This window comes from Staurois parvus, unplaced genomic scaffold, assembly GCF_062004578.1.
Source record: "Staurois parvus isolate SC_StPar_1 unplaced genomic scaffold, SC_StPar_1.0 ptg000607l, whole genome shotgun sequence".
NCBI classification, from domain to species: Eukaryota; Metazoa; Chordata; class Amphibia; order Anura; family Ranidae; genus Staurois; species Staurois parvus.
In genome coordinates this window covers 1,357,569-1,384,662 of record NW_028318403.1, presented here as the reverse complement: position 1 = coordinate 1,384,662, position 27,094 = coordinate 1,357,569, and the positions used below count along the sequence as shown (strand labels likewise).

The following is a 27,094-nucleotide window of genomic DNA, read 5'->3' as shown; positions in this document are numbered from 1 at the left end:
CCCTACTTTTCCTGCTAAAATGTAGTGTTTGGGCTATACACGCCGTATAAGACTACCCCTCTTCCAATGCACAACAGTGGGAGGAATAGTGCCCCATCATCGGTGTCAGTGGGAGGAATAGTGCCCCATCATTTGTATTAGTGGCAGGAATAGTGCCCCATCATTGGCATTAGTGGCAGGAATAGTGCCCCATCATTAGTATCAGTGGGGGGAATAGGTGCCCCATCATTGGTATCAGTGGGGGGAATAGTGCCCCATCATTGGAATCAGTGGGGGGAATAGGTGCCCCATCATTGGTATCAGTGGGGGGAATAGGTGCCCCATCATTGGTATCAGTGGGGGGAATAGGTGCCCCATCATTGGTATCAGTGGGGGGAATAGGTGCCCCATCATTGGTATCAGTGGGGGGAATAGGTGCCCCATCATTGGTATCAGTGGGGGGAATAGGTGCCCCATCATTGGTATCAGTGGGGGGAATAGGTGCCCCATCATTGGTATCAGTGGCGGGAATAGGTGCCCCATCATTGGAATCAGTGGGGGGAATAGGTGCCCCATCATTGGAATCAGTGGGGGGAATAGGTGCCCCATCATTGGTATCAGTGGGGGGGAATAGGTGCCCCATCATTGGTATCAGTGGGGGGAATAGGTGCCCCATCATTGGTATCAGTGGGGGGAATAGGTGCCCCATCATTGGTATCAGTGGGGGGAATAGGTGCCCCATCATTGGTATCAGTGGGGGGAATAGGTGCCCCATCATTGGTATCAGTGGGGGGAATAGGTGCCCCATCATTGGTATCAGTGGCGGGAATAGGTGCCCCATCATTGGTATCAGTGGCGGGAATAGGTGCCCCATCATTGGTATCAGTGGCGGGAATAGGTGCCCCATCATTGGTATCAGTGGCAGGAATAGTGCCCCATCATTGGTATCAGTGGCAGGAATAGTGCCCCATCATTAGTATCAGTGGGGGGTGGAATAGTGCCCCATTATTGGTGTCAGTGGGGGGTGGAATAGTGCCCCATCATTGGTGTCAGTGGGGGGTGGAATAGTGCCCCATCATTGGTGTCAGTGGGGGGTGGAATAGTGCCCCATCATTGGTGTCAGTGGGGGGTGGAATAGTGCCCCATCATTGGTGTCAGTGGGGGGTGGAATAGTGCCCCATCATTGGTGTCAGTGGGGGGGGGGGGGAATAGTGCCCCATCGTTGGTGTCAGTGGGGGGAAGGAATAGTGCCCCATCGTTGGTGTCAGTGGGGGGAAGGAATAGTGCCCCATCGTTGGTGTCAGTGGGGGGAAGGAATAGTGCTCCATCGTTGGTGTCAGTGGGGGGAAGGAATAGTGCCCCATCGTTGGTGTCAGTGGGGGGAAGGAATAGTGCCCCATCGTTGGTGTCAGTGGGAGGAATAGTGCCCCATCATTGGTGTCAGTGGGAGGAATAGTGCTCCATCATTGGTATCAGTGACACCAATGATGGGGCACTATTCCTCCCACTGACACCAATTACACTTGCTGACCCTGTTCTAGTATGGTGCTGCTGTAGCCAGCATATGTGGTTGCAGCAGCACCTCTACACTGAACACTTACCTGCTGCTCCTGCACTCGATTTTCGCGGGGCCGCTCGGCTCCGCCCCCTCATTGGTGATTGGCCATCTGTGTGCCTTTCCTGAGCTACAGTTCTGGCGGCCAATCACCGGTGAGGAAGCGGAGCCGAGCAGACGCGCAAACATCCAGTGGCTGAACTGATGGAGCAGCCGCGCTTCCTGGACCGGATCGTCGTGGGACCGCAGCCAGGTAAGAAACAGCCCCTGCCCACCCCTGCACCGCGCCGCCCCCCTAAAAAGTGTCAGTATGCCGTATACCGGCGTATAAGACGACCCCCGACTTTTGAGAAGATTTTCAAGGGGTAAAAAGTCGTCTTATACGCCGGCAAATACGGTATGTTATATTTTGGTTTCACCCATAACTTCGCATTAAAATTAAAACTACACAGAATCAACAGGGCATATGTCTATATTGCCAAAACACATTTTGAAAGAAAGAAAAACTTCCTAATAATTGTTACCATGAATCAAAGACTTTTCCATGTGACATAGAACCTAGGCAGCCATGACCACATGGTCTCTGACTACCAATAAACAATGTGGGTGTTTTAATCAGACTGACCATTTTCAGTGGCCTCAGTAAGATAAGAAATTGTGCAGGGCATAATGCAGAGGGCCACCATTTAAAATATATGGTTACAAACTGTACCCACAAACAATTTTATATTAATGCACACCGATAATGTAAACGAAAAAAAGAAAAAAAAAAAAAAAAAAAAAAAAAAAAAAAAGAAGAAGAAGATTAGCATTCCATTTTGAGATGAAAAACAAAAAGGATAAAACGTCTTTTACCTTCCATCCTCTCTGGCTGTGGGGTCCCCTCACCAGTTGGTGGCTTCTGCCGGTTTTCAGAGTGACTGAGACTTGCTGGTAAGACTCCATAGGATGTGTACTGCAGGAGGGCATCAAGCAGCCAGAAGCAATCTACAAATGGAGAGCACTTTTAAGTCACGGTGATGTTTATTAAGCTGTTTATTACAAGGCATATAACCAAATATTTTTATGGAACCATTCCACTCTATTTGATAAAGATATTCAAAGCATAAAAGAACTTTATTTTAGTATTCATAACGTCTAAAAAAGGTGTTCTAATGTCTAGAGTTCTCTCAACCATGAATACGTTTTAACATTTCTCCTAGGCTCTGCCAACATTTGGAAGAGTGAACGCTCCATTTACTTTTCTATGCATAAAAAGAACATATCGTTGATCATACATAAGGATTTCAAGGGCTTTCAATACTTGCACATGTTCATTATCTTTAGAGTTAACTCATGCAATTCCCAATTATCACAATCCAACTTGTCTAAGAGCTTTTCAATACACGGCTGAGTATGGCTGACTGGCCTATGTGAGTATGTATCTAGAGCTGCTAGCAACACTCCATTGCTTCTTAGATTAAGTGAAGATCATTAAGCCAAGATCAGGGCCCAATAAATCCTAGGCACCAGGTCGCAATGGTGACTAGAAATTGCATGCTAGTGCCAGGGTACACACACACACATCACCTCCTGTCCAACCCCTACGAGAAAGCGCCTCCCGTCCGACTTCTACGGGAAAGCGCCTCCTATGTGAACCACAAACTCAAAAAAGGACTCTTTTCATAATGGCACTAAAAACACAATACATGTGATCGCACCTGTGTGAACCACCTGTGTGAATCACCTCAATAGGAACACAAAATATCTAGCCTGTCACGCCAATCTGAATTTCAAAACAAATCCAGAATAGCATATGTGTGAACCAGGGAGGTTCCATTCATCCCTGGGCATTTAGGGATTACAGCAAAATCGCTGATCGCAAAAAAACAGGTTCAGGTGCCATAATTTTTAGTGGTGCCTAAAACATGGTGCGGTTTTACCATGATTGTCACGTGGCAAATCAAACTGCGTGAAGTCCCGGGTGCTTACAACCCCAAAAAAAAAAAAAAACCACAACAACTGGCTCCTAACTTTTTTAGCTGACTCCTAGATTCAAAGGAAATTTGTCAAGCCCTAGCTAAGATTATCCACTAAAAACACAACAGTTTCAGCTTTTGGCCTTTTAGCGACAGCAAGGCTTAAAAGTTGGCATGAAAAGGGAAACAAGGGTACAAAACTACTAGTAATTGAGATCACAAGACTTTAAAATAAGTGCAGAAAGGCAATAAAACCCAATTTAGGGTAAACATTTACCCAGTACCAGATAAAATTAAGCTAAAAAAACAAAACAAAAAAAACATAACACCTATGACACCAAATATGAAATATTTGTCACCCAACTGACCAGCTAGCCAGAAGACTTCAAAGAATATAATGTCCATAAAGAGCCATAGCTTGTGCACATCTAGATTAACCATCTTTGATTTTGCCTGTAACAGTTCAAATCCCAGCCACGGCACCACCTGCCTGGAGTTTGCATGTCCTCCCTGTGTCTGCGTGGGTTTCCTCTGTGTACTCCAGTTTCCTCCCTCATTCCAAAGACATGCTGGAAGGTTAATTGGATCCTGTCTAAATTGTCCCTAGTATGTTTATGAATGTAAGTTAGGGACTTTAGATTGTACACCCCTTGAGGGTTAGGGACTGATGTGAATGTACAATATATATGTAAAGTGCTGTGTAAATTGACTGCACTATATAAGTACCTGTAATAAATAAATAATAAACAGTTGACCTTTAATGCAAGGCCACCAATGCACAGCCTAAATATCTGTAGGTTGAAAATGTCAAACATCTTGCAGGTCTGTAATGACCTTTCTTGGTCAATAATCATCACAATAAGGATAACACTGGGGTATTGCTAAATCATTAAAGGATAAGTTCACTTAAAATAAAAATGCATTTTTCTGCAGGTAAAATATGGATTTTGCTATTTTTTTTATTGTAGAAGCCTGGGAAGCATTGCACCCGCGATCAGCAGATCACGAGTTCTGTGCTGGGCTTCTACAGAATGTCCGTGTAAGCCGTCTGCCCATACACTGTACAGGCAGGCAGTTCCACAAAGACAGGAAGACTCAATGAACTACTCGAGTGCTCAACAGCACCCTGGTAGTTCATTGAGAACTAAAATCCAACAGCTGCAATGGCTGTCGGGACTTTTAGTTCATTGATTCACAGGGATCTGTAAATCAATGATGCGGCCATGTGGGCAAAGCCTTGCTCGACCGCACTCTTTTGAAACATACACAGCAGGTATGGGGAGAAGATCTCTGGCCTGCAGTCACAGGCGGTGTGGGGATAGGGGAGTGGCTGCAGGATCAGAAACATGTTATAAGTTGCACCCTAAAAAACAGGTGAAACACGTCGCATACTCCCGAAATATAATCCTTTAATACATCAATTATTCTTCATCACCCAGTACTACTTCACTAGACTAGCAATGATACCTTTTTGACGATGGCTGTCATCCAAGCAGTTGGAATCCCCATAAAGGACAATTCTCCCCGCTCCTTCAGTCTGAGTTTGGTACAATCCAAGCACAGGTATATTTTCAACCAGAGAGGTTTCCTGCTTTAAAACTTCAAGTCCTGGCAAAAAGGATGAGATTCATGTATACAAAATTAATGCAAGCAGCTTTAAAGAAAAGCAGTTTCAATGAGAAAGTTAAGGAGAAAAAAAAAACAATCAAAAGAAATGAATACAACAGGATATAGCAGAACATCTCAATATCAGAGCATCAACAAGATTTTAGATTTAGACAACTTTATTAAGAAAACAAACAAAAGTATCTAATGAACACTAAAATAAAAGCTATACACAATGATACAGCACAAGGTACCTTGGTCCTTTAAAGTCTGTGACAAAACCGCGCCATCTTCTGGAAATCTTGCAATACTGCTACCTGATGCATAATACACTGAAAGTAAATAGAAAATGTATTAGCAAGGGAAAAATATTCATTACAGGTAGATTCTAACTGGATTCATTATACGTTAATAGCACTTACTGTCATGATTTGCCATTGTAAAATCTCCTTCATATATACCATCACTAAAAGCCATGTTCCAAACAGATAGTAAGTCATTCAGGGCTGGTATATTTGCACCTCCAGTGTCTGGCATCCACCACTGCCTAGAAGCATAAGAAACAACTCTCTTTAGAATACAAACATTTAAATTATGTCTCCACCCTGTCATTGTTTACTTAACCGCTTTATCCCCAGGCCAATTCTGTCCTTTCTATCTGTCAATCATGTAAAAATCAGCATTTCTTTTCAAGAAAATTACTTAGAATCTTCAAACAATATATATATTTTTTGAAAGAAAAGAAACAGGAGAATAAAATGGAAAAAAAAAAACAAAACATTTTTTTTTAGTAAAAAATACTTTAATGAATTTTAGTACACACAAACACAATACTCAAATTTTTGGTAAAATGTAAAAAAGAAGATGTTACACCGAGTAAATGGATACCCAACAGGTCACATTTTAAAATTGTGTACACCCATGGAATGGTGCCACACTACAGTACCTGAAAAATCTCTATAGCCTTTACAGGTTACCAGTTTTGATTTTCACTAGAATTATTGCTCTCACGCTGATGTTCGTGGCAATACCTCGAATGTGTGGTGCAATCACGGTTTACATACAGTGAAGGAAATAAATATTTGATCCCCTGCTGATTTTGAATGTTTGCCCACTCACAAAGAAATGATCGGTCTAAAAATCGAATGGTAGGTGTATTGTAACACAGAGACAGAATAGAAAAAAAAAATTCAAAAGAAATGTATGTCTAACAAATTATGCACTGACTTGCATGTTCATGAGGGAAATAAGTATTTGATCCCCTATCATTCAGCAGGATTTCTGGCTACCAGGTGTCTTTCATACAGGTAACAAGCTGAGATTAGAAGCAGTCTCTTAAAGGGAGTGCTGCTAATATTTTGTTACCTGTATAAAAGACACCTGTCCACAGGAGCAATCAGATTCCAAACTCTCCACCATGGCAAAGACCAAAGAGCTTTCCAAGGATGTCAGGGACAAGATTGTAGACCTACACAAGGCTGGACTGGGCTACCAAACTATTGCCAAGCAGCTTGGTGAGAAGGTGACAACAGGTGGTGCAATCATTCGCAAATGGAAGAAACAAAACAACTGTAACTCTCCCTAGATCTGGTGCAGCGTGCAAGATCTCACCTCCTGGAGTGTCAATGATCATGAGAACAGTGAGGAATCATCCCAGAACTACACATGAGGATCTTGTCAATGATCTCCAGGCAGCTGGGACCACAGTCACCAAGAAAACAATTGGTAACACACTATGCCGACAAGGACTGAAATCCTGCAGTGCCCGCAAGGTCCCTCTGCTCAAGAAAGCACCTATCTAGGCCAGTCTGAAGTTTGCCACTGAACATCTGAATGATGCAGAGGAGGACTGGTTGAAAGTGTTGTGGTCAGATGAGACCAAAATCGAGCTCTTTTGCATCAACTCAACTCGCCCTGTTTGGAGGAGGAGGAATGCTGCCTATGACCCCAAGAACACCATCCCAACTGTCAAACATGGTGGTGGAAACAATCTGCTTTGTGAGGTGTTTTTCTGCTAAGGGGACAGGACAACTGCACCGCAAAGGGATGATGGACGGGGCAATGTACCATCAAATCTTGGGCGAGAACCTTCTTCCCTCAGCCAGGGCATTGAAAATGGGTCGTGGATGGGTGTTCCAGCATGACAATGACCCAAGGCAACAAAGGAGTGGCTCAAGAAGAAGCACATTAAGGTCCTGGAGTGGCCTAGCCAGTCTCCAGACCTGCTGTGTGCAGTGGTTTTGCACAGAGCAGCCTGATAAAGCCTCCCTCTACAGCTGTGCCAATCTGTGCTAATTTGTGAATGGACACACAAAGCAATGGCTTGGGAACAAACCTGCTCTGGTGCCCCCATAGAAAGCTGCTTACTATAGAGGCACTAGGCAGGAGGGAGGGGCCTGAAGCGTCGGCAGAGGACCCGGGCTGCTCTGTGCAAAACCATTACACAGAGCAGGTAAGTACAAAATGTATTATTTTTTTAAATCTGCTTTTAATATCGCTTTAATTCACAAATTAAAAAATTAAAAACTTTTGACAGTTTCAGCTGCGTTCAATGAAATTTGAAAATTACAGTTAAATGGCAAATAAAGATATTTATCTTGTAGAATGTCAACAAATTAGCTTACAGTGAAACAGTCATCAATTTTTGCCTTGTCTCAGGTTGTTTAGACCTGTGGAGGAACAGGTTTGGTGAGAGAAAATTCAGAAGATAATGTACTTGCTAAACTGTACAGGCCAAACGTTTATGTGCAGACAACATGCTAGCCAAGTTCTTTCTGGTTTTCTGTAGTGATCATGTTGCATAGCTGTACACAAGCATACTCAGGCTCACAATGCATGGCCAGCTTGGATATAGATACAAAATTAACTGCCAATGACAATATTTCACCTTTGAAAAATAGGTCACCATAGCCAAAGATTAAGGAATGTCACCATATATATATGACTCTAGAAAATGTGTAACTGCGCTTGCAGGTTTTTAGTTTTGGTAAAAGGAACATGTTCCCACTAACAGCTGGTATCCCAACTCATAAGGGGCCCTTAAGCAGAACATGGGAACGTCACAAGAGGAAGAATATGCCTATCCCACGTACAGTGTTGTGCAGTTCAGTATTAAAAAAAAAAACAAAAACCCTTGCAGTGGAAATTCCTATATAGGCTGATGGGACTCATAGAAGAAGAGAAAAGTCCCAAACACCCATCTGATTACCCCGACTTAAAGTGGTTGTAAACCCTTACATATACCCAGTGAAATTACTGGCATCAGGTGATAAACAGAGATGAAACAAATCCTCCCACATAAGTTTTACCTGTTTATCTGAAGTCTTCTCTTCATCTGTTCAAAGTCCAGAATTTATACAGTTTGTATGAGCTTCAGAAAACAGGGGGTGGGGAGCTGAAGTAACACTCTGCCGAACTCAGTGAGGAGAGCTCTGAGAGTTGGTTGGAGGTAAGGAACACACCCACCTTCACACAGCTGAGGCTGTCAATCACAGGTTTTGTGCAGGATGTCCCTCCCCCTTCCCCTTTTTTTCTCTTGGTGTCAGGAAAATTTGTCAGAAGGGATTCATACTGATAGCAGAGGAATAAGGCAGCAAACAGAAATAACACTTTGTGCTCTGGACTGAGACAAGTACACACTATAGAGGGATATGCTTTGATGCTTTCATATTTCATGTCTGAGCTTTACAACCACTTTAAAGCATGGTACATAAAGAAACCCTGTCATTACAGAAATATAAAGACTGCCACTACTAATCTGGAGGATGGCTCCTTTGGCTTCAGTACTCTTTGAATCCACTGCTGCATGAGAAAGTTAGCCTGCATATTTCTATCAGGACTACTTTCCTTTAAAGCACTGTATGCTAATCAGCTGGTTTGAACTTCCATTCTAGATAGTAGAAAACTGCTTGTACCTGGTGTTTTCATCGTAGAATTTGACTTTCCTCATGACGGATGTGTTGTACCAGTCGCTGAAGACGATTAAAGAGAGGCCATTGCTCACATCTCTCCGCAGCTTAGAAATCTCCTCAGGGAAAAATTCTTCTTCACTATCAACCATCAATAAGGTTCCTAAAGAACCAGACAGGGACAGATCACACATTTCATTTATGACCGCAACCCATCCACATATTCTCTTAAGAGGCGCAAATATGTAGTGACACAGAGCAGCCAGTAAGCTCATCAATCAGATCATTAAAACAGACAGAAAAAAGAGGAATAGAGCTTTTCATGGAGCCATGACTCTCCGGAATAAACTCTCAACAGAATTTTCATTAAAAAAAAAATTTTTATCGTGTATTAAAATGTTAAAAATGAATGAATTCATTTTTAACTTTTGATAGAGAGACAGGTCTAGCTGCGCAAAAGGAGCCTGCAGGAGCAGAGAATTGGGTGAATAAAACGGATTTTTCTGGTACTCTAGACCTGAACGAGCATTTAACAACTGCAGTGCAGTGGAAGCCCAACTGCAAGGGAGGGTTTTTACTTTTACAAAATTCAGCTTTAAGCAAAGCTACAGGTAATTCAATTAAAAAGCACAAATATAAATTAAAAAAAAAACAAAAAACAGTACTTAATTAACAATTAGCCTTCAAGAACGGATCTCGAAGTCCATAGAAATATGGGATCCTTGGATAGATTTCTCTACCTCAACCAAACTTCAGCCCTACAAATAAGGTCTGCCATTATGTTATTCTACTATATGGTGGAATCCTCCTATGATCCTCACCTGGGTTCCCCTATACACTTTTCTGAGTCTTTTTTTTTTTTCCTGAGGTCCACTTCCCAGTGACATCTATGTACTTTGCTTATTGGAGGTTTACTGTGGGTAACATAAGGAGTCCGCAAGTAGTTTATTGGGTTAGATCTATACCAACATTGAAGATTTATAAATGATTGTCAGGTTATTCTTTTCCTAAACGATTCAATTACCATGATCCCTCTTTACTGTGAGATTAGGTTCAAGGCATGTTGTATCTTGGAACCACACTACTGATATGATGTACCTTCTATGTCGCCTCTTATGTCTAAACTCAGTATGATGTACATTCCAAATTTTTTGTTCAACCTTTATAAAATAAAATATTATTATGGACAAGTTATCACCAATAAAAAGTTTGTGTTGGATATGAAAAGGAAATTAAAACTGAACTAAATTCTCTCAATGATCATTAACGATTTTTAATCCTTAAGCTGCTAGCATTAGTAAACAGATAGGATGGTATATTATACAATCTTGTAACTTTTTTTTTTTATTATTTTAGATTTCGTCAGTTGATTTCTCATTTCTAGCCTAGGCCAAAATGATGTCATACATCTGAAAGGGGAGGGTGAAGGGGTGGGGGGGAAGAGTAAATGCTAAATGTTTACTCAAGATAATCGCAGCTAGAAATGTTTGGGTGTTTTTAAAAATGATTTCAGACATTGGTGGATGGGCGAGTTTGCTTTAAACAATAAATATGATTTAAATGGCTTTTTCGGTTTGTGGTGCTCAGATACAGTTTAGTTCTATTTATAACTAAACTTCACATACAATCAATGACTCTTTGCCCTAAACAATGTCTTCTGGGTCTTTTCATGGACCCGGACAGCGGTAAATATTTCCACACCTTTCTACAGGAGACCCGGTTTATGGCTAAGATGTTAATTGCCCGTGCTTGGTGGAGATCCCCGCCGCCTACATTTCAAAATTGGGTTGCTGCTGTTAATGCCACCCTCTCTTACATGAAATGGATTTGTGTCAACAGAGTGTCCTTCAAATCATCATATCAAAGTACGCGATAGATGGTTGGACCTGGTGTCCTCATGTGATGAGCCTAATGCTTCAGGGTAGCCAAAGTACTGCACTTCTCAGCTGGGTGGAGAGGTTTACACATTTGGGATCTTGATAGGTATGTTACCTGAATTCTGAGATCTCTCATATGTACCTACGAGTAGTCTGTCCACTGATATCCTCATTTCTTATAGTCATATACCTCCAGATTTGTTTTATTATGGTATTTAGATCCTCAGTGCCATACTGTTTGTTGAACGCACTTCTTGTTATATTATTATATGTCACTATATGCGATAACCCTTGTATCTGATGTACAATCAATGCTCTGTTATGTTGGTTCTCTTTATTGTAATGTATGTGTTGATTCTTAATTCAATAAAAAAAAAAACGTTAAAAAAAAAAAAAAAGTGGCACTAAATTATCCATACACATCCACTACTTATTGGCTCTGCATTCTTTAGTGAAATAATTTCTTATGGTGTTTTTCTATCTGTTTGTGATGTTCTCTATGAGCTCCCGAACCTCTCCTTTCCCCACTCACTCCCATTTGTTAAGAACAAGCAGGGTGTGTTCTATCCAGTCATGTGCACTGCTCCATGCACACTATAAGTTCCACAGTCCACTGTCCCTAGTCCAGCTCAGCAGCAAGAAAAAAGGAATTTGGAGGCAACAGCAATAGAAGGTACTTTATGAGTTAAGAATACACACTTTTTTTTTTTTTAAACAGGAGTTTAGTGTAGTTTATTAAAACTTGACCAAACCACACCTACCATACTGACTGGCATCAAAGCATGTGAACGGTGAGCCCAGAACCTCCACAAAGTAGCCCATGCTCCTCAGGTGTTGGTACATGTCACGGAAATTGGTATGGATGTGGTCCCCATTCCTGGAAAATAATAAAACATCGGCTTTGCTATTACATTTCTTTTAAATACAGTCCATATATTATGCATAGCAGTATAAACTCAGAAAATCACAAAATTAAAGTGGTAACAAAGTCAAAAGGGTTTTTTTTTTTTTTTTAAACTTTAACCACTTGCCCTTCAGAGGATTTGCCCCCCTTCCTGACCAGGCCATTTTTTGCATTACTTTAACTGACAATTGTGCGGTCATGCAAAGCTGCAACCAAATGAAATTTATGTCCCCTTTTCCCCCCACAAATTGAGATTTCTTTTGGTGGTATTTGATTGCCTGTGCATTTTTTTATTTTTTGCGCTATAAAAAAAAGAAAAAAAAAAAAAGGAGGAAAAAAAATGTTTTTTACTTTTTGCTATTAAACATGTCTAGTAAAATGTTTTTTTGCTAAAAAAAATCCCAATACGTGTAAATTGGTTTACTTGGTTATAGCGTTTACAAATGGCGGTATAGATATTGGAATTTTAAATATTTTTTTTTTACTATTAATGGCTGCAATCAGCGACTTATAGCGGGACTGCGGTGGGCATTCTGACACTGGGGAGAACCGGCTTGGTGACACTGACATCCCCAGTGACACCAATCACTGAGAAAAAAAAGCACTGACACTGTATTAATGGTACTGGGCAGGAAGGGGTTAACATGCGCGATCAAAGGGTTAACTGTGTGTTGGGAGCGTTTTACTGGGGGGGCGGTGTGTTGGTGCTTCACTGTAAGCACACTGCTCTGGATGGCTGTGTTGTGCACAGCCATCCAGAGCAGCGTGCCCAAGCCGACAGGGAGGAGGGCTGTTAGTAAGTGGGACTTGACCCTGCTCCCTCCTCCCTGGGCAGACTGATAGCAGCGGGAGCCATTGGCTCTCGCTACTGTCAATCAACTCCAGTGATGAGGAAGCGGGGCCAAGTCCCACTATCTGCATCAATGGATGCAGCAGTGGGTCTTGGGAGCGAGCCTGCACAAGAGCCCCTATGAAAATCGGCTTCCTATTGGGGACACCAGCAAGAGAGGAGGAGCCAGGAGCAACAGCCCGGGGACCCGAGAAGAGGAGGGGGATCAGGGCCGATCTGTGGAATTCTACTGCACAGAGCAGGAAAGGATAGACATGTTTTTTTTTTTAATTTTCACTTACAACCACTTTGATCTTCTCTGCATTAAGGTAAAAACCTTTCAAAAGCAGCCCCCCCTTTATCCAAGTCCGTTCTCAATCAAGCACTGTGCCTGCCTACTGTGGCTCTATTACTCTGTTCACTGGAGGGCTCTGAGAGCAGCGCAAGCCATAGGCTTCTGTGGAGGTCAGTCAAATCCAGTGAGGAGGGAATGGGGGGATGGAGCTGAGCCACGATGTGTGTGTATGGACACACAGTCTGGCTTGGGAGCGTGCCTGCACAAGTGACCTTTCAGCATACAGATTACTGAGGGGGCACTCAGAGGTGGAATTGAGAGCACTAGTGGGGAACCTTAGAAGAGGTGGTAAGGGGCTGCTCTGTACAATATCCTTGCACAAAGCAAGTAAGTTTTTTTTAAAAATTCAGCCTTTACAATCACTATAAAGTGAAACTTTAGCTAAAACTATGTTTTGATTGCTGTAACACATCTTTGTGTTTTATATATAAACTAACCAATTCAATATAATTGCTGACATTTATCGAGTTGGGGGTGCAGTAAATGAACACCAGGGGTAGCGAGGAGAAGCCAGTGGTCTCCAAACTGCAGCCCATGGGCCGGATGTGGCCCTTTGATTGCCTGTATCCGGCCCTTGGGGCAGTATTCTTTCCACTGACATTAACCACTTCATCTCCGGAAAGTTTTAGCACGTTCCTGACCAGGCCAGTGTTTGCTATTTAGCACTGCGCTACTTTAACTGGTAATTGCGCAGTCATGTAACATCGTACAAAACAAAATTTATATTCTTTTTTTTCACACAAATAGAGCTTTCTTTTGGTGTTATTTGATCACCACTGGTTTTTTTAATTTTTGTGATCTAAATGAAAAAAAAAAAAATTTCGAAAAAAAATTCTTTTTAACTTTCTGCTATAAAACATACAATAAAAATAGTTTTTTAAATTTTGGCCAAAATGTATTCTGCTACATGTTTAGTAAACAAAATCCCAATAGGTGTATACTAATTGGTTTGCGTGAAAGTTATAGTGCCTACAAACTATGGTATATATACTGTAATTTTTCTTTTTTTATATATATACTACTAATGGTGGTGATCAGTCAGATTGTTCCCTCTGTACAGATTGTAAACACAGGGCTCTGGGCTGTGATTGGACACATTCTGCAGGTCAAGGCAATGAGTCCAGGACTAGCTGACAAACTCCTGCTGTGTGCAATCACAGCGGGTGTCAGCACCCAAAACACAGAAAAAGGCAGCGACTTGTCAGTATGTTTTGCCTGTATGCAGTACATTGCGGGCAGGCGGTCCTTAGGTACTTCAGCGGTTAACAATGGGGGATAATGCCTCCTAATGACACCAACAATGGGGCATAATTCCTGCCATTGATGCCAACAATGGGACAGTAGTTCTCCCACTGACACCAAGGATGGGGCACTATTCCTCTCAGGGACACCAATGATGGGGCATTGTTACCAATGATAGTAAATTTCCTACTCTGACTGGCCACACTCTGGCCCCTCTAAAGTCTGAAGGATAGTAAACTGGTCCTTTATTTAGAAAGTTTGGAGACCCTTGCCTTAACCACTGGAGCTCCAGGAGATTTTACTCCCTTCATGACCAGGCCATTTTTGGCAATATAAACAAAAAAATGACCAAATAGTTTGAAAAAACCCCCAATATTTAATACTTTCTGCTATAAAACATATTAAAAAAAAATTAAAAATTTCTTAAATTTTAGCCAAAATGTATTCAGCTACGTCTGACAAAAAAAAAAAAATCCCAACAAGTGTATATTGATTGGTTTGCGTGAAAGTTATAGCACCTACAAACTAAGGTATATATACACACTGGATTTTTTTTTCTTTTTATACTAATGGAAGTGATCAGCAACTTATAATGGGACTGCAATAGTGCAGTGGGCAAGCTGACACTAACTGATGCTGGGGGAACTAACTTCCACTGACATCACCAGTGACAATAATAAAGTGATCAGTGATATTATATACTGTCACTGTACATATGATACTGTCTGGGAAGGAGTGAACATCTAGGGCAATCAAGAGGTTGAAGGTGTGCCTAACTATGTGTAATGTGTGTAAAGTATGCAGCTTTTACTAATAGATCTCCAAGTTTCCCAAATACAGAGATAATTCCTTCTGTACAGAGCTTTGTGTTGATTGTCAACACAGAGCTCTGGGCCGTGATTGCACACAGCTGATTAGCAGGTCCCGGCGATGAATCATTGGCCGGGACTTGCTGCCAGGCTCCCGCTGTGTACAATCACAGCAAATATTGACTGAGGGGGCATAAGCGTGTGGCCAAAACCTGAACATAGGCAGCAACGTACGAATATGTTGCTTTACCTACAGCAGCCAACAGTTCGCAGCACATTGCTTGCAGGCGGCCGTTAAGTGGGTAGAGTACAATTCCAGTCAAATCCTAGCTTTATTTAAAACTGCTTTCACCCTATTCTAAACTACCCTGTAAAAGATATATATACTTACCTATTCTGAGGGTGCTCCTGTCCAGTCACATGATCAGCTCCCAGTGTGGACTATGGGTGACATCACCGCCAAAGCTTGGCAGCAGCTGTCGGTGATCTTTCTTCTTCATTGAAGCCGGCTGCTGGAGATATGATGTGACCAGAGTGGAGCGCCCTCAGAATAGGTAAGTACATACATCTTTCCTTTACACGGTAATTCGAATTATGTGGTTTACGTACACTTTAAAATGGGCAGTTTTTGCTTACCAGTCCAAGGGGTCATTTTTCATTCTGAGGTTATCTCGAGGAAAATAGCCAGGTGGATATCGGAGGTTGTGGTACTGATCCCATAGAATCCTCTTGCTACGTGGTGGAGTGGGAATGATTTTCACTTTAATTGGTAGCTTGACGGTGGAAAATTGCTCTGCTCCATTACTTAACTGCAGAAACATAAAAAGGGGAAAGATTTAATAGAGAATAGACTCAAATGATTTGACATTTCTACAGACCACAATCAATCTAAAGTGCCACAATATTAAAAAAATCTAAATGGGAAGGGCTTAGCTCAAAGAGCTCATACCCCCAAAAAATTAAACCAGATTCCTGAGCCAATCCACTGGCATGTAAGGTATGAAAACAACCACCTTTTTTTTCAAGAATGCGTGAACAAAAAAGCTACAGGAAAAGAAGAAGCTACTGCAGATGTGTCCATCACTTCAACTTCAGGCAGTTCATAATATATACTACTTGTACATACCATGCCATATTAGTGTAAAAAAAAAACATGTTTAGTATACCAAGGTTGCATTGTCAATCTTATACACACCCCATTTTCCTCTGGAGAGGCTACCGTTATCACCACATGACCCTGAGCAATGCCTTCCCATGATGATGCCTTCTTCGCTACGGAGACAGAAATAGCCAAATAGCCAGACCATGGCCACAGTACTGAGGAATAGGAAAATGCCAGTTCAATGTTGTCCCCATTGTGTGGAAGATATGGCTGCCATTCTGGCTGCAAAGATGAAAATGTGAAGAGTTTGTAAATTTACATTACTTGCTTACATAAATAGATATTTGTGAACCAATTACCACAACCATGTAAAGCTACCCAGAACAATCAATCAAAGGAGGGTTCACTAATAAGAATACCAGTAAGCAGATCTTAATTTCAAAATTACCCTACTTTTCCAAAAATGGTATGACCCAACTTTTTTGGAATTGGCGCTGTACAAAAAACTTAAATTGTAGTCAATGTATTTTATTGGTTATAGATTAATTCAGGCAAAGACACCCACTGACTTTGTAATTGTTCTAAACTCTACTCGTCATTTACTTTAGAACAGCCTGAGTTAAAACAAATAATTCTCAGTTTGCTTTCATATGCTTTGTAAACATCTTATATGATCACCATTACCTTGTCCACAATCTTTCCAGTGACTCCCATACCATTTAGAATAGTGATGTTGACGATGGTTGGCATGCCACCATAATAAATAGGTTGAGAACAGTATGGCCACATGTACGGACACTCTGTCAGGTCAACATAACTAGGGCTCAAACTGTAAAAGGAAAAAAAAAATGTATATACCTTTGTACATTAAGTCTTTACAGACAACAGAAAATCAAAGGCCTTCAACACTTTTGAAATTTAAAACGCACAAAAATTATGTAAAACAAAAACAAAAATATCATCCACTCTAGTCAATTTAAAAATAACTTTTAAATGCAAGGTGCACATGGAAAGGGCTATTCACAAAACATACAAGAGTTCAGCTCTGAATCTGTAAAGCACCCTGAGTGCTGAGATGAGCACCCAATCAGGATGCAGGGCCCAAAAGACCATTACAGGCCATCTCCACAGCAAAGGGTCTAGGTACAGTTCCCAAGGCTTTACCAAGGTTGTGCCAATCCAGATGCACGGTTTCTATAGTTGTATTACAAAACAGCAAAATGTTGATTGAAGAATTCAAAAGGAAAATACAGTAGATAAGTTAATAATTATTTCCCCATAGGGGAGAAAAAGCCCATCATGTTGGGACAATAGCAAAGAAATGAGGACTCACAGTGGGGTAGGGTTAAAGGGGATGTGGCCCAGGAGGCAGGTTCTGAAAAGCTTGCCAGTATCCAATCACCTGAAGGTACCAACCTCTACAGTCTATTAATATTCCGGCTATGTCCTGTATTGTGCGATTAAGATAGTTTCCCAGCACACAATTACAAATAGATTTGAAAGTTACACTACCTTGTCAAGGCCCCTCTGGGGAGTGCGGTCTCTAACTCTAATCTAGAACGGTTTCCACCCAGCAGCATATATATTTTAATGAATACATTTATGGAGGATATGGCTAGAGGTAGTCCATGCCTCCTTCAAGATACAGGGAGACACCAGAGGCCAGGCACAGAACAACTGTAGCTAAAGGCCTCCAGTGTGTCCCAAGTGGCCACTCCATTTACTGCTGAGTCCAAAGGGCTGAAAACACTAGTATAGTAGTAGGAATTCTAAGAACTAGCTCCCCTTACTAAGGCTCCATTCACACCTATGCAGTTTGCTTTTTGTCCGTTTTGCAGTGCTTTTCGCAGTTAATTTAGCGTTTTTCTACACACGTTTGTCGCATTTTGTTCAGCTTTTTTTGTATCTAAAAGTGGCATTTTTTTTTCACTAGGCGGAAAAAAAAATGCAAAATACGGCAAAAACACACAACCATGCATTTCAGCAGATTCTCCATTGAAATCTATTGTATCAAAAATGCTACTTTTTGCTTTTAAAAAAGTCCCTGACCCTTTCCAAAAAAGCAGCGGCTCAAGAAAGCATAGATGTGAACATGTTCCATAGGAAACTGTGTTAAATGGACTGTAGTGAGTTTCTGCAAAAAGCACTAAAAAGCGCATAGGTCTGAAAAGAACACATTCTTTTACAGAAATTTACAGAAGCAAATCCAGTGCAAGATGTATGAAATGGCTAGATTAGGAAATATTTGGATTACCTGGCCTGTGGTTTGTAACTGTTGAGGATTTGGTAGGCTCGGAGAAGATCCAGCTTGCCGTGTCCCTGCTCAAACATATTTACTCCAGGAAGCCTACGAGCAGAAGCTATGAGGGCCTGCTTCATACTGGCTGGGTTTACCATCTCCCGCTTCTGAACAGTACTGGAGGAACACAATATTATAAGTAGATAGCCATTTGCAGTACAGAATGTGTCACCTAATTCAAGGTACACTGAAGGAAATTAAAAACTGAAAATAAAAAAAAAATAAATAAAAAAAGCAAAGTATAACCTATGAACTTTTTTTTTAAGCTTTGGACAGCCCAGGGAAGAGTCAGCAACACCATGTTAGGGTTCAGAACCTCTTTTTGGTCTGATCTTTGCCTCTGGGACTAAAAGTGATGGGCAGCCCAAAATTTTGTGGTCACTGACACAGGAACAGGAAATAGGAAGAAAAAGTTTTCTGGTGACCATTTTTTAAAAGTGAATTTCACCCAAATTGGAATGGTTCTTTTCACTTTCTTTTGTGTCTACGAAAGTGAAGGGAAAGCTCCCCAATGGGACACAATGGCAATAAAGCTTGACAAAGGTTTCACCCCTTCTACTGCCACTGAAGTATGTCATACATCAGCAGCAGCAGAAGGTGTAAATCTAACAAGCTGTCAGCTTTCAGAAGGAAGTGATTCTACGATTGTTCCATGGACTCTCGGGAATTCTCCCCACCTCCAACCCAACCCCGCCATGTATGCCAGTGTGCACTAATCCGCCTGTGGGCCCAGGACCAACATGGCAGGCGTCACTGGGTAGAAGGGAGGGAGACTGATTCATTGAGTTTCTCCTAGCTCGTAAGAAATTACAAGCCACAAGGATGTTGTCACTTCTGGTTTCTACTTTAGTTTTCCATGGTCACTGTGACCTGAAAAGGCATGACCTGTTCGCTTCAATGGAATGCAGGGGAGACATCTCAATAAAAACAACATTTCAATAAAGAGAACCTGTCATAAAAATGCCATCACTTAGAGGGCTATTGATCCCCTATGTGATAAAGTATTTAAAAAAAAAAAAAAATGGGTACACCCAAGCACTTAAAAACACACGCAAAGAATTGTGAGCCTCCGTCCCATGTACGAATATGTTGGTAATGCATGCCAGAGTAAGACTCACCTATGAAAAATTTGGTTACTCCTGTTCCAGAGGCGGGCAAAAATTTAAGCCCTGACATTTTGGGATGGGGGGGTGGCCATTTACTCATCGTAAGCTAATCTCTTAAATTCTCCATAAAAATTAACATTTGTGTATTTTTTACTGAGCACATACACCTCACTCTTACAAACAGCGATGTTGGGAGGTGATTTGCTGCAGAAATTTTACACCTAAGTTATCACTTAACCTTGCTGAAAGTGGATGCACATGCGAACAATTACTTAGGGTAAATAAATAATTTTATAAAGTAGATTATCCACTTCACACATTTCAAGCAGAAACATAACTAAGCACCAAAGGCAATTATTTACACATTAAATAAAACTGTATTGTCTCGCACATAAGGAACTTTGAGGGTTTGTGTGTACTAAAGCATTAAAGAGTTTATTATTATACATCTGGTAAAAGTAGGTGAGCAGCTTACCTAACAAGCAGTGTGACTGCTCCTGCCACGACAGGGGAAGCAACACTTGTACCAGATAACGAACGACAGCCACCTTTCATACCAGAACCACGCACACCTGAACCATAGGTGACAATGTCAGGTTTCATTCTTCCATATCCACCAGGAAGCTCCTGCATAAGATAAAGAGTTATGATCACAGCTTGCTAAAATGCAGTGAACTCGTCAAACTATAAAGACTTTAGGAAAATCTGCTGTTGCAATGCCAATATGAAGGGACCCCCGTTGCTGTGGTTTCTCAGTTATACAAAGGGTAAGCTATGATGCATATTTCACCTTGGCTTCACTACGGCTTAAAGAGGAGTTTCAGGCATTGTATATTTGTACAGATTAGATTGGTAAAGTTTGGACTAATGTAACTATGTATATACCATACCTGACCAATGCCCCTGGATGATAACATTCATTGAAGTAGACATAAATTCTTCAGTGATCTCCACTTGCTTCCAGGTACCATACTGACAGGCCAGTCTGTTGCATTCTGAATACAGGAGGTCAGCTGCTCAGCATGGGCACTTATCAGAGAATGCTTTTAATTTTCTGAATGGATGTAAAGTGTTCTCTGGTTGAACAAACTGGAGAGACAGAGTAGTGACGTCTCACCCTCCACCTAATTTAATTAGAAACCAGTTAGCACTAATTCAGAAAATGTTAAGCATTCTCTGAATGGCCCCCGTTCTGAGCAGCCAACCTTCTGTGTTCACAATGCATCAGGCCAGCCACTCACACAGAACCCAGAAGCAAGAGGAGATCACTGAATCAGATGTGTCTATTTCGGTGATTTCCAGCTTTCAGGGGCTTCACCCAGGTATTGCTTATGCATAGTTACATTGGTCCAAGCTGGATAAATGTAACTATGTTAAATATACAATGCCTAGAATTATTCTTTAAACTTGATATGGCAGTTCCCCTAGTCAGAAAAGGACATTTATATAGATATGACAGATATAAGACCTCCAAGCAAGTAAACAAAACACCTGATGTGTAAGATAGCAGGTGCCCATAAACTACATCACAGAATTCAAACTGTTCAGCAATGGTTTTGTTCTGCCAAGTTTGAGCCCAAAGAGACCACCACAGGATGCTTCTGAGGAAGGACCAATATCAGCAGAGTAGAGCAAGATTTTCAATCTCTACAGATGTGGAGAACAAATGCATATTGTGTACAGGATGTTTGCATAGTTCATCACTGCGAAGTGTGGATATATTATTAGTAGACAAGTTTACCCATGTGGTCATCCCTCTTGAAGAAAATCGAGCTATGTTATCCTCAAAATCAATGCCACCAACACCAATGACATCCATCTGGTCCGCTGGGTTGTTAAGTGTTCTGGTTAACACAGAATTAGAATAACATTACAATTAGTTCACGGTTTTGTGTAGAGCAATGTTTACAAATACCTTTCTCTAAATCACAGTTAGGCTTCATGCACACAAGCGCTGGCACCCATATTGCCTGAACGAGGCATTTTCTTTAGATTCTGTATTTGCCCTGAGCTGCATGCAGGCAGCAAATGAAAATGAATGCAGATGCAGCAGCTGCACAGATACAGCCACATGTGAAAGGCCATAAAAGCTGGTTTGAGGCCTTGAAAGCAAACAGTCTGCATTCATGGCCGCAAAAGCACTTATTTGTGTTTTGTTGCTTTTTCTGCCTTATCATATTTAAGAGATTTCTCCCCAGCAGTTTGCTTCAGTAAAGAGGAGAGCGTAAACGGCCACATATCCTATAGTTACTTCACCCATAGGCTTTCTATGGAGTATTGTCAGCTGTCTCACAACACTGAAGCCCTTGCTGGGTGTCGACCAGGTGACCCTCATTATAGGCAAGTATAGACATCTTTCCGTTACAGGGTAGTTTGAATAGGCTTACAATGGGGGTGGGAGCAGGTTTAAGTATAGTAAGGATCTGAATAGACTAACTTTAAAGGGGAAGTAGGGCCAAAGCTCTTTTGGCCCTATTCCTCCTGCAGGACACAGGAGTGCACTTAGCTCTGCACTCCTGTGACATGCTTGAAAGACTGCTGTAGGCTGATGTCACTGAGCCAGGCCAGGCTCTGGAGAGATCCCGATTTGAAATACTGGATCCATAGAGAATCCTGAACGGCAGCTAGCTCAGCCACTTAGCATGCTGCTAAGAGCCTCAGCCAGTCACTCCCACAGCTTCAGTAAGCGCTGGAGAATCAGAGCAGAGAGGCGGTGACTGATAGTCACTGGCTCTCTGCTCACAGAAGACTCAAGAGCCAAGCATTCAGTGGTCTTTGACCACTTGGTCCTCTTAGAGGCAGCAGGGGACTGATGTTGCATCCACCTAGGCGAGTATGTAAGATTATTTTTTTTTTTTTAGTCCCCAAACTTCTCTGTTAAGCTCAGTTACAATATTAATAATAAGTTAAACTATTCCGTTATGAAACACACACACAAGCACTTCAGGATATTAAATACATGCCCATAAAGTGGTCCATCATTTCCTATGGCAGAAACCATGATCACATTGTTGGCTGTGAGCTCCCAAACCTGCAAGACACAAAAGTTATGAGTATCTCTAGATCACAAGAAAGAAAAGCAGCCTTGCAAAAGGATGATTGCCTCTATGCTCGTTTGCTCTGGCTGGAGAACCATAAAAGGATGGAGTTCTGCAGGACCACTACAGAATATTCAAGCACAGCATTAACACTAGCAGGGCTGTTATGGAAACTAATGAAGCTCCTTTACCACTTTCTTCAACATATGTCATCACCACATTGGAGGAGAGCTGTGGGAAGACTTTCAGAGCACTGCTAGTAAGTTTCTGCATTCTACTCTATAGCCCAGTATCCATTCCCCCGTTACCAGGATATATTAGGATTAGAAGGAAAACACAATTAGCAGTGCTCACTTGTAAGTCCCATTTCAGTTGTCCACAGACCACAACTGTGCTTAGATCTAGCTCTGATAACAAACAGCTTCAAGGAGTCAAGTTGACCAATCAGCCCAAAGCAGAGCATGTTCCTGTTTCCCAAAAGTACCCTCTAGTAGTGACCCACAGTATAAAATATTAACAGAAAAGGAGGACAAAAAAATGATTTTATTTATTTATTTTTTTTTTTTAAAAAGCACCGCTTAGTAAAAATAACCTGTAATGAGCCAAACATGGTAAAGTGTTAACAGAAGGCATAGGGTATAGACTGACCCAAGAACCTCAGACAATGCTGAACCTTCCCAGGACACACAAACAAACCTTATCGACAAAAGGATGATCCATAAAGTCTGGTCCCCCAATACTGAGGTTTAGGACATCAATTTTCTTAAGGATGGCATAATTAAAGGCATCCAAGAACCATGAAGTATAGGAAACCTGAAAAGAGACAAATAATTCAAACACTAGAATGATCCAAGAAAAGCAGAATGTAAACAGGAAATTATGTGCAAGAAAGGAAGATTAATATCAAAGCCCCCAAACTGTTACTTCTAAGTGCAAGGGTGGACAAAACCCAAGAGGCAGGTAGACCAACATCCTAAGTTTCACATACCATGCCCATTACATGGACTCATCCAACCTGTTTGTACAAAGTAGAGAAACATCTGTCACATTTTATCGGTACATTTGTTCATTTATCAAAAGTATTAACAAAAAACACACCAAGTATAAGTTTAGACCATAATAAAATGAGGTTTATACTTCCCTACTCTGCACAAGACATTGCACAGAGTGGTCCCTTATCCCCTCTTCCCCCACTGTCACGGTTTGCTCCTCCTCTTCGGAGTGTGCCACCATAGCAACACGTTTGCTATGGTGGAACATATGCAGGAGCGTTCCTGGGCCCAGCTGTGTGTGTGTGACGCACACAGTGCAGCTTTGCCCCACTCCCACCTCCCTGGATTTGATTGACAGCAGTAGAAGCCAATGGCTTGCGATGCGATCAGTATGTCTTCTGAGAGCAGGGAGAATGACAAGCTCTGCTGCAGACTGGCACAGCGTAGCTCAAGAGAGAGTAATTATTTAGGAAGGGGGGTGGGGGGCGCAAGCTGAAGGTTTTTCCCCATAATGTGGTTAATGCACTAAAGTAAAACAAGCTTTTGACATTGGAACTACCTAAATTGTACCCCATAATCACAAAGTGAAAACAACATTTTAGAAATGGTTGCGAATGTATGAAAAAGGAAAACCTGAAATATCAATTTGGCATAAGTATTCAGACCCTTTGCAACAACACTTTGCAGAGATGTTTCTACACATTGATTGTCCATTTGTGGTAAATTAAATTGATTGGACATGATTTGGATAGGCACACACCTAACTATACAGGGCCTTACAGCTGACAATGCATACTGTATCAGAGCAAAAGCCATGAGGTCAAAAAGGAACTGCCTGCAGAGCTCAAAGACAGGAATATTGCAAGGCACAGATCTGTGGAAGGCTACAAAAAATCTCTGAAGGTTCCCAAAAGCACAGTGGTCTCCAATGGACAAAGTTTGATACAACCAGGATTCTTCCAAGAGCTGGTTGCCTGGCCAAACCGAGCAATTGGGGGAGAAAGGCCTTAGTAAGAGTTGACCAAGAATTTGATGGTTGCTCTGAATAAGCTCCAGAGATCCTGTATGGAGATGCAACAAAGTTCCAAGACAATATCACTGTAGCCCTCCATCGATCTAGGTATTATGGCAGAGTCTGAAAGGAAGCCTTGCCTCAGTGCAAAACACTTGGAACGCACTTGGAGTTCTTCAGGTCATTTGGGTGGTATAAGTATTGTCCTGGCATTTTAGGGTCTCAAGAAGTTAGACAGACCGCCAGTACATCAGAATTGATTTTCAGATATAGATTACATAGTTTGTAGACCAACTTTCACACAGACTAAATAATGTACACTGATTTGGGTTATTTTTGCCAAAGAAATCTAGTAAAATACATTATGGCCTAAATTTATGAATATTATTTGTTTGCAAAATTTTAAACCGGAAACTAAGAAAACGTGTTTTTTTCCCAAACTTTTGGGATTTTTTTCATTGATATAGCTAAAAAGGAAAAAACCCAGTGGTAATTACATACCACCAAAGGAAAGCTCTATTTTTTTGGGGAAAAAAATTATAAAAATTTCCTTTGGTTACAGTTTTGCATGACCACACAATTGATAATCACACTAGGGTAAAAACAGTTTCTAGTGCCAGATGATCAAAATAAGTACCTAAAATGCTGTTGTGGCAATATAAAACAAGCACCGCATAACATTTGAGAAAAAAAAAAAGAAATTAAACTGGTGCAACCTCAAACTAACTCAACAAGAGTGCCTGGGAATATATTCTGTGTGTTAAATTACATGAGTACCTGGTTATTGGTAAAGACCCGATATATATGGAGCTCTGAGTCTGGGGCAAATCCTTGGCATTCTCTCATGCTGGCAATGACCCCCGCCACAAACGTCCCATGTCCAAGCCCTTTAAAAGTAAAGTCAAAAGTTTAGGACAGATTAACATTCTAGTAGTTCTCCTGTAACTAATGTTACATGATTGTAGCAAGTAGCAACACCACCACAGCAACACAAGGTAAACAAAAGGAACAGGGGGAGGGGTGGCTGGCGGCGGCTATGGGAACATGGTACATGTTCCACCCTGAAAACAGGTGGAACATGTAACATGTTCCCAAAGGTGAACTTATCCTTTAAAGTAGAACTAAAGGCAAAACTTTTTTTTTTTTTTTTTTTAAGTGTTGGATAGAGTGGAGTTGACCACCTGTCAGCTTGTTTAGTTCTGTCTGTGCCCCTGTTAAGAGTCACCCTCTCGATTTGTCCTGTTTACCATTATTATTTAAAGTGAAAGCAAAAGAAAAACCCAAATTTTGGGCTGTCCCCAAAAAAGTAATAGAGGGGAAATCTTTCAATGGGGACACTAGTTCTGGTGATCTGGGGGTCCCCAAAGAATTTTCTTAAATTGCAGGGATTTCCTCTCACTTCCTGTTTGGCTACAGGACAGGAAGTGAAATCTCCACAATGGAATACATAGATGGCAAAAAAAATAAAATAAAAAATCTGGTATTTTACACGTTTGTTGCTCGATCCTAAATGGAAAACAAGTTTTGCCTATAGTTCTACTTTAATACTTAAAACGCCCGCAACCAAAACCTTTAACATTTTATCTAGAATTGTTTGGCAGTTTCAGCCAGCTTTCAATCCCAAAAAGAATTTAACAATCAAAGCATAACCTTGCAAAGATCAGTCCACTGGAGTGCCCAAGATATATAAAGACGTCACTGAATGACTGCTGACACTATAATGTGAACCCACGTTCAGGTTATAATCCTTACACTGCCAGCAGCAGGAAAACTGGGGTTTAGGGGAAGTATATTTTTCACTTTTCTCATTTGCAGAAAACTAAAAATAAAAAAACAACTTTAAAATCACACATTTTCACGGGGGGTGCAAGGACTACTTTAACCACTTGAAGAGCAGGCCTTTTCTAAAACATTTTTGTTTACATTTCAGAATCGGTGTTTTTTGCAAGAAAATTACTTCGAACCCCCAAACATTATATGTTTTTTAAAAAACCAAGAGAACCAAGAATAAAACGGTGGGTGTTGCAATTTTTTCTTTTATTATTTCATACTGTATTTGCTCAGCGGTTTTTCAAATGCACTTTTTTTTTGGGGGGGGGGAATACACTTTAATTTTAATACACAAAAAAAACCCCAAAAAAACAAAACAAAAAACAGTATAATACATAATTGTTTGGTACAATATAAAAGATGATGTTGCACAGAGTAAATAAATATTAAACCCATCATACTTCAAAATTGCGCACATCAGTTGAACAGCAACAACCTACATACATTATATTATCCATAGGTGATGCTTTAAAAGCCTGTACAGGTCACCACTTTAGACTTACATAGGTCTGGTGCTAGAATTATTTCTCCAGACCTGACATGTGCAGTGATACCCCACGTGTGGTGCATTCACTGTTTACGCACTGACGTGGAACCGACACATATGTTTGCCTTTGCGCATGAGCAGAGGGGAAAGGGGGCACTTTAAAAAAAATTTTAATTTAATTTTATTTTTATTATTTATTTTTTTTAC

At 41.1% G+C, this 27,094-nt stretch overlaps 1 protein-coding gene across 2 annotated transcripts in view; it reads right to left on the bottom strand.

The window, feature by feature from the left end:
* Positions 1-27,094, bottom strand: part of MBTPS1 (membrane bound transcription factor peptidase, site 1) — a 78,783-nt gene that overhangs the window by 27,301 nt on the left and 24,388 nt on the right. For both annotated transcript variants that reach the window (XM_089692858.1, XM_089692860.1), the window contains exons 6-20: positions 25,348-25,457; positions 23,263-23,379; positions 22,492-22,559; positions 21,270-21,372; positions 20,004-20,155; positions 18,378-18,539; positions 16,808-16,952; positions 16,217-16,405; positions 15,658-15,830; positions 11,644-11,759; positions 9,012-9,168; positions 5,520-5,644; positions 5,352-5,429; positions 4,960-5,100; positions 2,390-2,521 (exon numbers count right to left, since the gene is read on the bottom strand). In XM_089692858.1, the coding sequence (XP_089548984.1) occupies positions 2,390-2,521; positions 4,960-5,100; positions 5,352-5,429; positions 5,520-5,644; positions 9,012-9,168; positions 11,644-11,759; positions 15,658-15,830; positions 16,217-16,405; positions 16,808-16,952; positions 18,378-18,539; positions 20,004-20,155; positions 21,270-21,372; positions 22,492-22,559; positions 23,263-23,379; positions 25,348-25,457 (1,968 nt within the window). The remainder of the gene's footprint in view (positions 1-2,389; positions 2,522-4,959; positions 5,101-5,351; positions 5,430-5,519; positions 5,645-9,011; positions 9,169-11,643; positions 11,760-15,657; positions 15,831-16,216; positions 16,406-16,807; positions 16,953-18,377; positions 18,540-20,003; positions 20,156-21,269; positions 21,373-22,491; positions 22,560-23,262; positions 23,380-25,347; positions 25,458-27,094) is intronic.